At 42.3% G+C, this 17786-nt stretch overlaps 1 protein-coding gene across 1 annotated transcript in view; it reads right to left on the bottom strand.

Moving 5' to 3' along the window:
• clstn2 (calsyntenin 2) overlaps positions 1-17786 on the bottom strand; it is a 404311-nt gene that overhangs the window by 257810 nt on the left and 128715 nt on the right. Inside the window, exon 2 of the mRNA XM_011483059.3 lies at positions 3441-3563. Coding sequence (XP_011481361.1) covers positions 3441-3563 — 123 coding nt within the window. The remainder of the gene's footprint in view (positions 1-3440; positions 3564-17786) is intronic.

The following is a 17786-nucleotide window of genomic DNA, read 5'->3' as shown; positions in this document are numbered from 1 at the left end:
GCACCCCCCCAACTGCCCTAGTCACATGTACCCATACATGGGTTGACAGTACGAGTTATGCAAGTTTTTGGGTTGTGCGGAGGGTGGAAGACAGGAAGGGCCGCATCTTAAGGGGAGCGCAGATGTATCTTGCAGTTCCTTTGAGGCTCATGCAGCTCCCTTAACGGACGTCATGGCAATGGAGCGTACCATTGTGGTATTGTGAAGTATTTATAAGGATAATGTCAGTTAAACGCATGTGGATGTCCACATCAATGCAGCCATCTACAGAGAAATTCCTCATAATGGCCTCGGGACCAGGACTTGGGACCTGCCCATGCTGACAAAAGCACTAAAAACTGCTTGAGTGACCATGGTGTTACTGTGCTTAACTGGCCAGCACACTCACCTGACCTGAACCTGAAATGAATTCTATAGGCTGTTGACATGAGGAAGATAAGAGACACCAGAGCCAGCAATGCAGAAGTCTGAAGGCGGCAGTCAAAGCAACCTGGGCTTTCATTACACCCACACATTGCCACAGACCGAACACCTTCATGCCGCATCACATTATGCAGTAATTCATGCATATAGCATATGTTTGCTATTTGCTGTACCCATGCTTTTGCATGACCGCAGCTTCTCTATTTATTCATTTTTTTGCCAAAAAAAAGGGAACTTAAAACGCAAGTGTTTAGCTCAACCAGCCAATGATAAGAGGGACAGATGTTCACAAATTTCAAACTCTTATTTTTATTTTGTCAAAATGTAGAAAAACAGGGGCATGTCAAGAAGTACACAGACGACTGTCCATCACAGTAAAAACCATGGACTGTATATGTATAAAAGTATGTGGTCTCACGTCAAACGCTTGAAACATTTCTCCTGAGCCGCTTTTAAGTGGTCGCGGTGTGGACTTCCAACAAACTCGCTCCTGACTGGCGAGAGTGGTTGCCATAGAAACGATGACTCAGACCTACTGGGATTATCCACCACTTACTGACGATTTTTGGTTCCAACATGGTGACGATTGAATTGATGTCATTTGACTGAAGCCGGAAGTGAACCCTTTGTGTAGGTGACGTCACACTCACTCGGTCCAGTTCTCATACACAGTCAATGGTACTAACCAGCCTTAAGAGGGCCGGTGTCATTTTCACCGCGTACATCAGTTTTTTAACACACAAAGCATACATTTGCAGAACTAGTTTCTCGTTTCTGAGACAGTTTTACCATATCATGAATTAAAGACCTCAAGTCAGTGATAACCTGCAAGACAAAAAAATTCAGAATGTCTGAAGGAACTGTCTTAATTACTGAAGCATTCAGATGTTTGCGTCGCCCACATTTTCATCACAAACAAAGCAAATCCACTTTGTGAGAAATAGCTGTGCTTTTACCAAGCATTTCATATAGCGTTGCACACCGCTGCCTATCAGCCTCTGTCTTTCTGCCCAAGTAAATCTGAAGTCTGCGAGCTGCAGCAGCTCCCCGCTGCTGTCTGATGCTAGTCGGAGCCAGCTTTCACACACAGCTCTGCCACCTTCCTGTTGTTCCAGACCAGTAACTGTGGTGACTGCCGCACCCCGCTCTGCAGCCCCAGAGGATTACTGAACAGGTTCACTGGGATGGAAAAATAAGAAAAGAAGAGGAGGAGAGAAAGCTTTCAAATCTACATGTGCAGATGATTTTAGATTGGTGCAATTTCTCTTCATTCTATTGCCCTGTTAGGAACTATTCAGCATCTGTAGCAGGTGTTTTGGTTTGCACTTATCAATGCACATGGTACTTTGCACCACAGACTCTCGTCAGCTGCACATTAGTGTCTGTGGCTGTAATTAAAACCTGGATGACCTGATTAATTAGACTCAACTGCTACCTGTGCTCACGTGTCTCACTTTGCACCAGCGATTTACACAAACTGAAAAGATGTGGATCCCACCATCCACAGTAAAGTATACACCAGGCATGTGATGCACATTTAGGAGCGTGTTTAACGTGTTCATGAACCAGCATTTAACAAAAGATGTTTAATTTGGATTGCTGCTACCCGATACGATCGCATGTACTGTACTCTTAGTTGGAATAAGCTTGGTATAAAATGTCAAAGCGGGGCAAATTTCTTGAATCGGTTAGTACTTTTGTGTTTTCAAAAGGACACTACCCATAAATCACTACCAAATCCAAGTCCCTGTTGGTCAAAATTCAACTGGTTTAACTTTCAACATGCGTCTCATGGCAGCACATTTTGTATGTTTTGAGCCTGAAAATGGAAATGAAAAACTTGCATAGCAATGTGTGAACGTGTTTTTTTGTTTTTAACGCAGAAGCCCAAAATGTGCATATGTGCACGTTTACATAGACTTTTCATGTAAAGCGTCCGCTCAAACGTGCGTTTCAGAGAACAATGTGAATGTAGCATAAGTGGTAAAGGAGAAGCTGCTGTGTTGTGTGTCAGCGTTTGTGTGCAGATTGTATAGGTACGATGAAAAGAAAAAACAGTTATGACAGGAAAATCAATCCAAAAGTGGATTATAGATGATGAAAAAAGTCAGGAGAAGTGGGATTAGTCCGGCTGGTAATGTGGCTGTTCCAGCTTATTAGTAGATCTATCAGTGCTCTCTCACTTTTTTACCTGCTGGAGAATCCTTATTGTCCCCCTGTCAAATGTGTGAAAGGGAACGCACGTGTGTTTGAGTACTTTCTCGGTACGGGGCTATCAGTCTACCCAGAGCCAAAGGGCCTCTGCTGGCCAGCCAGCTTCCCTCCCTCCTGCCTCATCACTTTAGCTCCTTCTCCCTGTAGGGTGGCCATTACAGCAGGGCCCTGCGGCCATGCCACAGCTCATGCATGCGCGCACACAGTGGCAAAGACCGGGGGGGGGGGAAAAGCCTTTGTGAGTGTGCATGACAAATGCACGTTTGGACACACACTTCCCCTCCTTCTCATCCGTCCATGCATCCATCTCAGCTTGAGGGTCTTTGTGAGTGGGCTGCTGCCCGGCACAGCACCCCCGTGTGAGCGTCTTGGCCACATTAGCAGCCTGGCTGCTGAAGGTATGGCTGGGCTCCTCGCTCCTCCACAGCCTCCAGCTAACACCCCCCACAAGAGCTGGCACCCTTTAGATGAGCTGGAATGGCCACAAAGTGGAAAAGAGTCTAATCCCGTTTTTCTGCACTGTTCTCAGCCACCATGAGGCTTATTTGGGATATTTTTCACTCAAGCTAAATAGAAACTAGGAGTCTTCTATGTGATGCATGTTTCTGTGAGATTACTGGCTTAAATGGTTCTGGTGTGGAGCAGGGTTCCCAAAAAACAGCAAAAATAGAGAAGCTTTTTTAATTAAGCTGTGAACATGACAGCTTTGGAGGTAGCGTCCTGCAGCTACGGAGTGGAGTTGCACCTGCATTTTTATCGACCGCCTCTTTCACAGTGACACCTTCATCCTCCATGCTCCATACCTGCATATGGGACGGGGGCGTCTTTATCCAGGGCCACGAGTGGAGGGTCCAGCAGCACGACGTCCGTGTTCTCAGTGATCACTCCATGGTACGATGTCTCAATCCAAGGCTTGTGTTTGTTCACTGTGGAAACAAAAATGACTTTCTTAGCAATGTGTTCAACTGTCTCTCCATTTAGGGCGTTGCTACTCATTTCACCAACAATTCGATTCATGTCATAATTTCTGGCTGACAATATGATTCAAAGGTGATTTCAGTTCATTTAGAGCGATCCCTGACAGCTGGAGTGTGATGATGACTTGATCCAAATGGTATTTTCTAATAATGATACAATCATTTTTTTCATTTTTAAACAATTTTATAATGATATAGGTGGATTCGATTGATAACTTGCCTCTGATTGGATTGTTGGAATATAATTCAGTTCATTGTCTTAGTTGATCAATCGTTCCACTCCTACCATGTAATTTACGTTCCTTCCATATAAAACAAGAGAACGTTACGGCTTGACATAAATGAAAGCACAACGTGGAACTTTTCCAGCTCATCCAACTGGAGTGTCTGCCACACTTTCATTCATTTCCGCCACATGCTACTCCTGTGTTTTTTTCTCCTGATATTCCCATCAGGGTTTAAAGGACAGCTCCTCTCTGGATCTGTCTCAGCCACACCAGCTGAGGCTGTTCGCAAAGCCAAACAACAAAGTGAATCAGAATTTCCAGTTATAATTAAAACGGGTAGTTTCTGGGTAAACAAAAAAGCATTGAAAAATACCTGCATGGAAAATCTCATTTTTTTTCTATTCTCTATCCCATTTGGGGGAAAAGAACTCCTTTGCCCACATTTTAAATGCAATGTTCATTATGGAGAAAAAGGTAAAGCTGCAACGAGGAAAATCCAGACTTGATCAGCAAAACTGAGAAATACAAGCCTCTCAGTAAAAGCAAGAAGAGAGAATGAAATCTTTCACCATTTTATTCTATCCGTCATTGTTAGAAAGACAGTTTCCATTACACCCTTGGTGGCTGAGTTAAAGGCAGAGGAAGTGTGCATTATCAGAAACTAACACACGTCTCGTCGAACATTAATTTCTGATAATGAAACACTTTGAAGGCCATTAACCCGCTTTTACCATGTTCACTTACAGAAGAAATACATATTCAACCAGTTTTTAGAACTTCTTGTTACTTTTTCGGTTTGGATTGCTTTTCACCTTCTCATTCAAAGAGTTTTCTTTATTTTCATGACTATGAAAACTGTAGATTCACACTGAAGGCATCAAAACTATGAATTAACACATGTGAAATTATATACAGAACAAATAATAGTGGAACAACTGAGAATATGTCATATTGTAGGTTCTTCATAGTAGCCACCTTTTGCTTTGATGACTGCTTTGCAAACTCTTGGCATTCTCTTGATGAGCTTCTAGAGGTAGTCACCTGAAATGTTTTTCACTTCACAGGTGAGCCCTGTCAGGTGTAATAAGTGGGATTTCTTGCCTTATAAATGGGGTTGGGACCATCAGTTGTGTTGTGCAGAAGTCAGGTGGACACACAGCTGATAGTTCTACTGACTAGACTGTTAGAATTTGGATTATGGCAAGAAAAAAGCAGCTAAGTCCAGAAAAACGAGTCGCCATCATTACTTTGAGAAATGAAGGTCAGTCAGTCTGAAAAATTGGGAAAACTTTAAAAATTGTCCCCAAGTGCAGTCACAAAAACCATCAAGCGCTACAAAGACACTGGCTGACAAGCGGACCGCCCCAGGAAAGGAAGACCAAGAGTCACCTCTGCTGTGGAGAATAAGTTCATCTGAGTCAGCAGCCTCAGAAATGGCAGCTTAACAGCAGCTCAGATTAGAGAGCAGGTCAATGACACACAGAGTTCTAGCAGCAGACACATCTCTACAACAACTGTTCAAAGGAGACTGTGTGGATCAGGCCTTCATGCTAGAATATCTGCTAGGAAACCACTGCTAAAGAAAGGCAACAAGCAGAAGAGACTTGTTTGGGCTAAAGAACACCAGGAATGGACATCAGACCAGAGGAAATCTGGGCTTTGGTCTGATGAGTCCAGATTGGAGATGTTTGGTTCCAACCACCGTGTCTTTGTGCGACGCAGAAAAGGTGAACGGATGGACTCTACATGCCTGGTTCCCACCGTGAAGCATGGAGGAGGAGGTGTGATGGTGTGGGGGGGCTTTGCTGATGACACTGTTGGGGATTTATTCCAAATTGAAGGCATACTGAACCAGCATGGCTACCACAGCATCTTGCAGCGGCATGCTATTCCATCCGGTTTGGGTTTAGGTGGACCATCATTTATTTTTCAACAGAACAATGACCCCAAACACACCTCAAGGCTGTGGAAGGGCTGTTTGACCAAGAAGGAGAGTGGGGGGGGGCTGCGCCAGATGACCTGGCCTCCACAGTCACCGGACCTGAACCCAATAGAGATGGTTTGGGGTGAGCTGGACCGCAGAGTGAAGGCAAAAGGGCCAACAAGTGCTAAGCATTCTGGGAACTCCGTCAAGACTGTTGGAAGACCTTTCAGGTAACTACCTCTAGAAGCTCATCCAGAGAATGCAAAGAGTTTGCAAAGCAGTAATCAAAGCAAAAGGTGGCTACTATGAAGAACCTACAATATGACATATTTTCAGTTGTTTCACACTTTTTCGTTCTGTATATAATTCCACATGTGTTGATTCATAGTTTTGATGCCTTGAGTGTGAATCTACAATTTTTATAGTCATGAAAATAAAGAAAACTCTTTGAATGAGAAGGTGTGTCCAAGCTTTTGGTTTACTCTATACTGTATGCTGGTCATAAATGATCATATATATGATCATAAATATATATATGATAAAATATATAAGAACCCATGGTGATACAGTCTGAAAAAAGAATATCAGAATTTTGTTTAGTGGTCCGGTTGGTTTTTGGGGTTTGTTACATTATTACATTTTTCTGGAAAAATGAGTCTGGGTTCTTAATGGAAGTTTTGCTAATCTTCCATTAATCTTTCTGGTTTGTTTGCTTTATTCCAAGAGTTCTAATGTTCAAACTGTTAGTCAGTACTCAATTTTTTTTCCCATCATTAACAACTACTATTACTCAAGTGTTTAATGTAATTTACTAATGACTGAGTAGTACAATTTAAAACTACAACAGCTTATTTGAGGGCAGTTTTTGGATACTTTGTTCTCAGCATGTTAGGGCAGCAGAACATGCTCAATATGCATGAGCTTGTTAGCAACAGTTGAGGGAAGTGGATTTCTGCTTTAAATGCCAAAGTGTGTTATTTCAGGAGTATTTTGATGACAATGCAGCACAAAGGTTTCAGAGGACAGCATGATTTGTACGTGTCATCACCCCATGTCCCACAGGTGCAATTAACAAGAAAAAACTCTTATGGCCAGAGTTTTTGGACAATGCGTTGACATTCTAAAACCAAAACACTGGATAACAAAGACTTCTGCTCATTGCATCTGTCATTTTGGGAAATGCATGCTGGGAGAAATCATTTAGGAGTCAAAAATGTAACAAATTATGATTCCATCAATAAGGATGTATTGAGACTGAAAAGATCCTTTGGTGTGGACCAAGTCCTGAAGCTTGGGTTTGGTCTGTGCAGACCGCTAAGAAGCCTTTTCGGCTGTTTTCAAATAAACGTTCTAACTGTTGGACACTTTCTTCTGTTTGATAGCTGGAAAATGTCCGCGGCTCATTGGCTCTTCATTCCTTAGCTGTTTATGTCACGTGACCACCGGCTATGGTGCTTTGGTCCAGTTGTTCCACTCCCAGAACAGATTGTACTCAGACAGCAATCTCGTAGTGAACCGAAGCTCAGTCCTGTTGAAAACGAACCGAGACCACCTCTGAGATGGGTCAGAGAGCAGTACCTGGTTCCAGACTGAGTGTGTCCAGTCTGAATACACCTTAAACTTTGTGTCTGCAGCTTTTTTGTTTGAAGCTCCTGACAAACCGTGCACGTGACAGACTGAACAACGTGCTAAACGGCTTGGTGAGAAATGTCAAAGCGGTGTAAATATGGTGAATTTGTCTCCAGGCGTTTTCTTTCACAGCTCCGGTCCGAAAATTGAGAGACCTGGTGTCATAGAATTCTAGCCAGACACAAACTGCAATTATTCATTTCTCCTCCATGATCACTTTTCAACGGTTGACACTTTAATGAATTTAAATTGTGCACTGGTCATTGTTCAACTTGGCTTAACTTTCAACTATCAATCAATCAATCAATCAATCAATCAATCAATCAATCAATCAATCAATGTGTACATTTTCTACATAGAGCAGTCATAAAAACTTGTGTAGCTACAATTAAACGTCAGAATTTTGAACGTGGAAGCAAAAAATGTTCCTTCACACACTTTTCCATGGACTTTTGATTGGATTTGGTTGCTTGAAGCTGTGTTGCCAAGAGAAGAACAAACACTAACTCAGCATGTGGTGACAAAAACTCTGGCAAGTGTTAATTTTTGACCCTTCAAAATAAAAGTCTATCACAAGAGACTCATTTTTCTATAAAGAAAAGGTTCTATTGCGATACATTTAATAATCGTTTCATCGCCCAGCTCTATATTGATGATCACTTAACTCAGTGTTTTTCCACGTTTAACTGGTTGAAAACACACCAGTGTTTTTCTGATCATCTAGTGTGCCGTGAGAAATTGCCCTCATTAACTGGGCTACAAATATTTACCATCTCCAGGATACCAGCTTTGTGTTCATCCAAACAGGGCCTGATAAAACACTGAGTCATTAGTCTGACCAATCAGAAGTGGTTAAAGTCTTCACTTCCTTGTTCTGATTCTGCTCATAAAGTCTCTCAGTTCCAACTAAAATACCAGCTAAAGCTCGTCTTTAGCGGTGTAGCTTTCCACAGAATCTGGTATCAGACCGTGGAACAAGTGAACAAAACAATGAAGCTCAGAGAAGAGAGTCTGTCTGGCGTCCGGCGGCTGTTTGCACTACATCTCCCACGATGCATTGGGTTAAGTGACAGCGTCTCAGCGCACAAGTCTTCCCAGTTAAACGTCTTGAAACCATAACAAACACACATCAACCAGTTTTTAAATCTTCTAACTTAACTTTTATTACATCTTTTAGAAAAAACAGCTGCAGCTTCCAGCTTTTTCTGCCACAATTATAACAAAAATGCATGTGAGATCGTGGAGGGACTGTATATCAATACAGACTATGCGCTTCTTTTTTTTTTTACATTTTTGGATGCTGGTGTGCCGCAGGATTTTTGTCAAGGCTAAAGTGTGCCGTGGATCAAAAAAGGTTGAAAAACACTGACTTAGACAACAACCCATGGTGCCTTATTTACCATGCCCCTGACATCATGGGATATGAATATTCTTCCAGAAGAAACATCCCAAAACAATCCAGTTCATTTGGTAGAGATTGGATTTGAGGAGAACAGAACTTTTTGTGATTATTTTGTGCAACTTTGGTCATGATTTGTTATTTGGATTTTGTTTTTCCGTTTTGAATTTCAATTGTCACAGATGTTTGTCTATGAAGCTCTTTTTCAGTCCATTTTTATCATTGTGCCTGATCATTTTTCTTTCACTCTTTGGCTTTATTTTATTCGCTTTAGGATTGTTAAAGTCCATCAAAGGGTTTTTACATAAGATCCACCAAAAGTGCATCAAAAAGTCATAACCTCTAAGTTTGTCAAACTTTGTTTAAAAAAGCCCCCAAAGAACCTAAAGGATCTTCCATGCAGTGTTTTAAATGTTGGTTTATCCCTTGTGCTATCTAAGATGACCCCCCCCCCCCCCCCCCTCTTACATTGACGTGTTCTCCCTACCATGACAAAGGTGGATAAAGGTGGAAAGATTTCATGTAATGCATGGACACCAGTGAAGATCACAAATCATTGAAGAAAAAAGGTTCAGAGCACTGTCTAGTGGGTCTAGATGACCCAACTCCCAATGTTAAAGTGCCTAGGATAGCACCAGGGTTACAGAAACCCCACTCAGGCTTTTGGCTGCAGCAGCTGCAAGATCAGAGAGCAGTCGTTACAGGAAAACATGTTAGTGGAATGTGTAAATTAACAAGTCCAATAGTCATATTTGACACTCATGGCAGCAGCTAAAATGAAATCTACAGCTGCCTTCACATTCAAAGCTGACTGCCGCCCTTTTTTCCACATTGTGTTTGCAAATTTGAGAAAACAAAACTTGCAGTTCATTAAATGACCACTGGAGGCATTTTCTCATCAACAACCAAACAAAATTACCGTACAGTCAGTAATTCCATGTAGCGATGAAGCTAGAAACTACAGACAGTAGCTCCTCCCAGAAATGCTCGAGCGTAAAGTTTATAAACCCCTTTTGGACCAGCGTCAGGCTGTGAGAGGCTTTTGGTGTGAATGCATTATACAGAGTCCACCGGACCCGAAGGCTCCCAAAATGTTTTGCACTAGGGCTGAATAACAGAAAGGATGAAGTGAAACAAGAAAATCCAGACGCAAGGGCATGGGAATTTCATGGAAGACGTTCTTGTAACAAAAACAAGTGTCAGCCAGCTCGCCATCATGATTATCCTCAAGGAACGCTTCTGCCCAAAAGTTGAGGTGAGTGATGGCACATCAAACCCCCGTCACACTGTGTGGGAAATGGAGAGGCTCTTCATCAGACGTGATGGTGCAATCGAAGATACCTTCCTGCAATCACCACAGCATCTCAATGGGGGTCCCGGCTGACAAGCGCCCACATGCTAGCCCCACCCGGTGCTGCAGCCAAGCAGCAATAAGAACCAGAATGCTGACAGCTGCCAAACAGCATTGGGTTCATGGGCTGAAGGTCTGAAATTGCCCCGGAGTCATTCCAAGGAAATGAGGGGCTTCTTCTCCTGTGCTGAAATAATGCAGACTATAAGGGGTTGAGGAGGGGGCAGGAAAAAGGGTGGGGGAATAAAAGCATGGACCCATCAGTCCGACAGAGTCCTTGGGGAAACATTGCAGGCCACTTATCCAGATCGAGCCCATAACTGTAAGGCCTGAAGCCCTGACACTAAGTGATTAGCCATTTGCTCTGCCACTTAACGCAGGAAATGCCCCAACCAGCATTGTATAACTGGAACCCCCCCCCTGCAGGTACGGGCAGACAGGGCTTTCTGTCAGACTTGTCCTTTTGCTCTGAAACTTCCGGGCTTTGTGTGCCGACACCAAAACTCCAACTAGGAGATTTGCCCTTTCAATATTTGGATTGAACTGCGTGATGCTGGTCTCCCGCTCAGCTGCCCTCCGGGCCGCAGACGAACTCCAAAAGGATGAGTGCTTAAAAAATAGCAGCAAACTCTCACATCACTTCTGCCAAAACGCCACTCCAAGTGACCCCAATTTTCAAAAGCAAACACCTCGTATGGCGGCTCAAAGCACTCAGTAAAAGGCGTGCGATAACCCGGGCTTGTGGACGGGGAGGGAAGCTGATTTGTCCGCGTTTCACGTGAAACCGCCGCTGTCTGAGCGAACGGAACGGGCTAAATGAAAAAAGGGCTTATCGAGAGATTTGGGCCGGCGTTTGAATCCAGAGCGTTTCTGGACGTTTTCACTCGCGGAGATTCAGTTTTCCTTTTCAAAAAAATAAAAGCACGCCGCTTGCTAGTGTCACGCGGGTTAAACGCTCTCCCTTAACTGCTTTTACACGCAGGCGGGACGTGGTGAAGATTACATGAATCCTGGTTTGATTTATTTCACCAGATTCCTAGCTTTTTACTGCCTTCCTTTATGCCACATTCTTATTATCTAGCAACCAAATTACATTTCAGTAATAACCGCGTCCTTGTAATTTTCACAAATGAGTGGAGTTAAAGGCCACTGAATCATTTTTGTTCCTCATATCAAATTAATCAGGCGGATACAGTTATCACCTCTGTCCTGACTAATATAATCAGGGCGTGTGACAGCTGAGGAGTGAATGTTGGAGCTCTGATGCCCTTTCAGTTGGCTGCAGGTCACAGGGACCCCCCCCCCCCCCCCCCCCCACACGCCATTTTAATGCAGATGACGATGGAGTTGACGGGGAGCTCCGAGCGGTGAAGGTGCACCACCTTCCAACAGGCGTGTGAGCAGTGGAGGTGAGGGAAAAGTAGAGGGCTGAGGAACATCTGAGATCAAGATGTTGGAAATGAAACTCTGACAGCGAGGCCAACGATGAATACATCAACATAATGGAAAGTAAACCTTGCAGAGACAGTTAGCCATTACTGTGGCTGATAGGCAATTACAGCTGCGAGGGACACGGGGAGCTCACGCCGGCTCCAGCCGGCTCACGCATGTCCATCAAGGAGGTCACTGGGAATCCTCTGCATGGACCCAAACTGTGCCGCTGTCAGGACGGCAGTGATCTGCGTCCTCCGAGAACCCCGGAGTTCTTTCAGAAGTTTTTCTTTTTTTATGAACTCTGTGTCTTCTGTGGTTTTAACAGGAAACATCTGCAGAATGAGGACGTCATCACGTCCAAAGACTTCCAGCATGTTTCCAAGCTGGGTTTGAGTTAGCTCTTCTAAAGGATTCACTTCTTTCCTGTATTCCAAATACCAGCTCTTTAGATAATAAAGAGCTTAAAGTCCTCCTCCAATCAACTTTTAGTCTATTGTAAAAATGTTCTCAGAGGTCTTTGATTTATGACGATTAGCCAAAATCCAGAGCCTTTGTCGCTTCCTAGGACATAGTTTCTGCAGAGCAGCAGGAGTTGTTAAGAGATTTACATCTAAGTTGTGAGACTGTTGCTGCATAGCAATGCTGCCCCACCTTCCTGTTGAGAGCTCTCTGTTTACACACTCTCCTGCTAATTTACAGCCCCTCATAATCGCAAAATAACTGGTGCAACAAAAAAGTTGATCATATCAGGTCTGTCCAGCCGTCCAGTTCTGATCGTCTCAGACCAGGAAGACAAAAGCGTTCATGGATCTGTTTGTCTGACAGTGGATGATCAGAACGGAGCAGAGCGGGGAGACTTTGGCCCGCTGGAGTAACTTGTACTTTACACGTGTGAGCTTTTTCTAATTTCATTTTTTGTCTGCTCCTAACATCAGGAAAATGCCACAAGAACATGTTAAAAACACCACAAACGCAACTTTCATGAAAACATGAAGCCATGTGACAACGACTTATTCTACTAGTTTATCCAAATCTTCAAAGCATTTGAACCTTTTTTCCATAATCTTATTTGCAATGTGAAAGCAAAAAGCAGCTCAAATGGCAGCAGCTGCTGAAACGTCCTGCATAAACATGAGCGAGGGGGGAAGAGTAAGTTCATTAGTCAGTCCGAGCATACTGCAAAGGCCTTGGTGTTGCTGCCCAAACACCCGGGTCACATTGAATGGGCCTCTCCACAGCCCCCCTCAGACAGTGACACTCTGACCTGTGCGGCGCTCGCCGGGAAGCTCTGTCTGCTGTCCTCTCATCCCGCCAATGGAGGACGCATGACGCCAGCTCCATTCCAAATTCTCCAGTTCACTTATAGGAAACCCATTGGTAATATTAGCTGACTCCTCCCTGCTTTTGTGTTCTGGTTTAGTGTCTTGATTTGAGGAGATGCCCGGGGTTAGGAGGAGATACGCTGGGATCGTGCTGTGCTTTTCTAAAATTGCAGGATCGTCTGCTTTGCCGCAGGTGTGCTTGTGTGTGAAAATGTGTTGGCGTGCTGATCCGCATGTTGTTTTCTGGCCACTGGCAGTTTGTGCATTCTGGCTGGAGTGCCAAGCGTTTGGGCCGGGGGCGGGCGCTCTCATGTGTGGCACGACTCAGCGGCGCGGCGGAGGAGTGTGGCGTGGCCGGCTAGCAAGCAGAGCTGTCTTTCAGCAGGACTCTGCGCCCGACAAATGAAAAGCAGCAAGCGCACACAATGCTGCGCAGGGCCACCAGGCGAGCGCTCCAGCCGTCGTAAACAAAAGACACAGGAACAACAGCCAGCCATGCTCAGAGACTGGAAAACTCCACAGGCGCACACTTCTAACACCAAACACAAACACAGAAAACATTTACAGGACACGTTTCTTTCCTCATCTATCCTCTCAGCATCATCAGGGCAGCAGCATTTGAACACTGATGCAAAGGTCGGGCTTTAATCAAGACCGCTCCCTCAGGCTGCTCAGACTGAGGCAGGCGCTCAAAGGGAGCTTTTCAGATTTAATACAGTTATCATCACATGACTAAAAGACTTTCAGATGCAGGGATACAGTCACAAACAGCCCTCCTTGCTGCCTCCCCCTGAAGGAGGAGAGGAGGGAAACAGAGGGCATGGTGGAGGAGTGGTATGCATCGGAGCATCACGCAGATCCAAACACAAACCTGAAAGCAGCCGTGCAAACGTCCACAGCGGCTACAGAGGCCCTTCTCCATGCAATCACCTCCAGTCACCGTGACCCCTCTTTATCAAATGGTTTCAGAGTCACAAATGTTCCTCCCTGCATCATTTGAGAGCCATTATGCCAGTGAGTCCATGATTGGATGTGCATTTGTGGCATTTGCAGCTTCCTGCTTTTCTCACAGAGATGTTGGGGGAGAGTTGGGAGAATGCAAAATGGATGGATATGTACAGAATATGAAATGCATGGTGGAAGAGGAGCTGCTGAAAATGCATGAAACTGTCAAATTTGACAGCAGAGGTGCCTCAAAGTCACAGTAATTTGGACTATCTGAACATAATGTGGTGTAACTAGTCACTGCAGTCTTTTTCCAGGCCCACCTCAAAAATTCCCCATGCTGATATTGGTAATAATTTCCCTACAGGCGGCAAATAATTATAGGAAAGAGTGAGTTTTCTCACACACGCGCACATGCACACACACACACTGTATATCTATGTACTGGTTAACCGTGTTAAAGACATCTGTCAGACCCACAAACAGTCAGACTGCGACCTCTGCTCCATGGCCAAAACCAAATTTCTACTCCATTTGGTCTGCCGTTCCTGGACACAGTTTCTGCAAAGCTGCAGGAATTCATCAGAAAAATGTGTTCCAGACTTTTGGGGGCGGTGCCCCCCCCCATGTCACAAATGTGATCTTTTTCTAATGGCATTTTGTGGTCTGCTCCTGATTCACGATTTCCATAAATAAAAGCTCAAAAATGTCATTTGAATCTTCATTTTCTTTATAGATCATCATCTGAAAAAAGCAACAAGAAGTCAGTCGAGTTTTAGTCAAAAATATCATAATTTAACCTTCTCATGAGATCTTCCTTGATCAAATGCTGCAAACTTTTCCAACAGAGATGCAAACATTTCTCTGTTGAGAAATGCCCTTATGTTTCCATTCAGGCCTGAATGCAGGACGAGATGGAAAAAACGGTAACACTTTATATTAAGATTCCTTAACAAGCTTTGTTAACACATTAACAAGCATTATAAATGAATTTACAAGGTGTTAGTAAGACATTTATTAGTACAATAAGTCTAATAAGGTTTATTAAATTACTTAGTTAACACATTTACAAGCATTATTGTTAGAATTTTTTTAAGATGCTAATGATGCATTTATTGATATTATAGGTGCCTAACAAATATGTCAGTGTTAATAAGCTTAATAAGATCTATCAACAACCTTTGTTAACAAATTAAGAAGTATTATTTTTTGCGGTTTCTAGTAAGATATTTATTAGCACTATAGATGCCTGACACAAGCCTAAGTGTTCATAAGCTTAATAAGTTTTATTGACTAACGTAACAAATTAATAGGCTTTATTAATTTGTCAGACGCTAGTAAGATATTTATTAGCATTATAGATGTCTTGCAAATACCTGAAAGTCTTAATAAGATTTATTAACATCTAAAGTCGGACCATTGTCTTCAAAATCCATATTACTAAACTGCTTATAAGCTTTACAAATGTACTAATTAACTTTGTTAATAGTTTATTAATTGTTTTGCAGCACCTCATCTAAAGTGAAGACAGTTTTTAGCACAAACAACCACAAAGAATAAAGATTGTAAAAAGAACTTTATAACATTAAAACAGACTAAACATACACAAATCGTTCTGTAAAAGATACATCATGGTAATTTAATTCAGACAAATAATTTTTTTTTAAAAACATTTACAGACTGGTGTTGGATGACTCTAGCATCATAGCTAATAAGGATAAAGTATTAGCATCTATCCTGAGTGAAACATTCATTGCAAATCCCATCACCAGGACACAGTTCTCTGCATTCAATGCCAACTGCATTCCACCACTGTTGCCTTGCTTCAAAGTCCACAAGAAAGTTGCACAAGCCAGTAATTTTTGAAGAACGAAGGCAATAAACCAACAGGAGCCATGCTAAAGCTAACACGCTAACGACCGACCGGTACAGAATCAAAGATGGGCGGGACTTTTTTCGTCACCTGTGTGAAAGCAAAGTCTGAGGCCATTCAATTGGCTGAAAGCGAGCATGCTTGTTTTGCTGATGAGTTTGATTGACAGATTCATTAGCCAATGGTGACATTAGTTAACCTGCCCATCTTTGATTACTTTCAGAATCAAAAATGGGCAGGTTAGCGTGTTAGCTTTAGCATGGCTCCTGTAGGTTTATTGTCTTCGGTCTTCAAAAATTACTGGCTTGTGCAACTTTCTTGTGGACTTTGAAGCAAGGCAACAGTGGTTGAATGCAGTTGGCATAAAATCCAGAGAACTGTCTCCTGGTGATGGGATTTGCAATGAATGTTTCACTCAGGATAGATGCTAATACTTTATACTTATTAGCTATGATGCTAGAGTCATCCAACACCAGTCTATATGTTTTTAATTTTTTTTATTTGTCTGAATTAAATTATTATATATCTTTTACAGAATGATTTGTGTATGTTTAGTCTGTTTAAATGTTATAAAGTTCTTTTTACAATCTTTATGCTTTGTGTTTTTTTGTGGTAAAAACTGTCCTCACTTTAGATGAGGTGCTGCAAAACAATTAATAAACTATTAACAAACTTAATTAATAAATTTGTAAAGCTTATAAGCAGTTTAGTAATATGGATTTAGAAGACAATGGTCTGACTTTAGATGTTAATAAATCTTATTAATACTTTCAGGTATTTGCAAGACATCTATAATGCTAATAAATATCTTACTAGAACCCCAAACAATAATATTAATACATCTTAATTTGTTAACAAAGGTTGTTAATAAATCTTATTAATCTTATTAACACTGACACATTTGTTAGGCACCTATAATATCAATAAATGCATCATTAGTATCTTAAACACATCCTATTAATAATGCTTGTAAATGTGTTAACTAAGTAATTTAATAAACCTTATTAGAATTATTGTACTAATAAATGTCTTACTAACACCCTAAAAATTCATTTATAATGCTTGTTAATGTATTAACAAAGTTTGTTAAGGAATCTTAATATAAAGTGTTACCGAAAAAACCAAACAGCTTCACTCAAAGCAGCTGGTCTGCCTGAAGATCCTCTCATGTGCAGAATCTCCAGTAGGACGTGTCTGTTGGTGAACAAACCTTTGGCTCCCTGCAGAGTCATGCGTGAACCAGTTGGCTGTGAAACTGGGGGGCGGGGGGGACTACGTGGAGCCAATAACAGTCTGTAATCCTTTTAGATCACCTGGGCTTTTAAAGTCAAGGCCAATGCGGTTTGGAACATGAGATGCACTTTGCACCACATAATCTAGGTAAAGAAGCGTCTGTGTGAATGACGGCACAGGCCCCCACTGAATAGCAAATATCTATGCCTTTTATGAATGAAAGGGAACTTGGCTTTGATGTTGTCCTATTTTACTAACATAAAAAATGACAACAGATATATACAAAAAAAAACTTTTTTTATTTAAAAAAATGCTTTACTGAACTTTGTTTTGCATTTCAAGTAGAATTTTAGTTTTTGTTTCCAAACTGACCTCTTCCCCCAGTGATGTAGCACTAACTGGGTTTGGTTTAACATGTGTGTAGATGTTTATACTTATTTTATTTAATAAGAAACGTAGTCATTATAATGATTCCAACATTATAAAGCTCAGATGTGCATGTATGGAATTGCCCCGCATGCTCCACAGCTACACGAACCTTCAAACACACTTTTATAATTCTCTGAGATCAAAAAAGTTTCTGGGTGACCACAACACAAAAACACACACGACAAACTGCCGTCTCACATCTACACAACAACAACAGGACGGAAGCAGCCAATCAAGCGGCTGGATTTGTCCGACAGCTTTTTCCCATCTGTGGGAAATGGGAAACAAAAAAAGGGAAATTGTTGATGATCAATTCTTCAGGTTTTGTTTAGGGGAAAACAATTTGGTCTCTGATATTTTAGATAAGTTTCATTATGACACTTAAGCAACCAAATTTAGGCGAACC

This window comes from Oryzias latipes, chromosome 13, assembly GCF_002234675.1.
Source record: "Oryzias latipes chromosome 13, ASM223467v1".
In the NCBI taxonomy this organism is placed as follows: Eukaryota; Metazoa; Chordata; class Actinopteri; order Beloniformes; family Adrianichthyidae; genus Oryzias; species Oryzias latipes.
The sequence above is the reverse complement of the archived record's forward strand: the minus strand, read 5'-3'. Positions and strand labels throughout refer to the sequence as shown.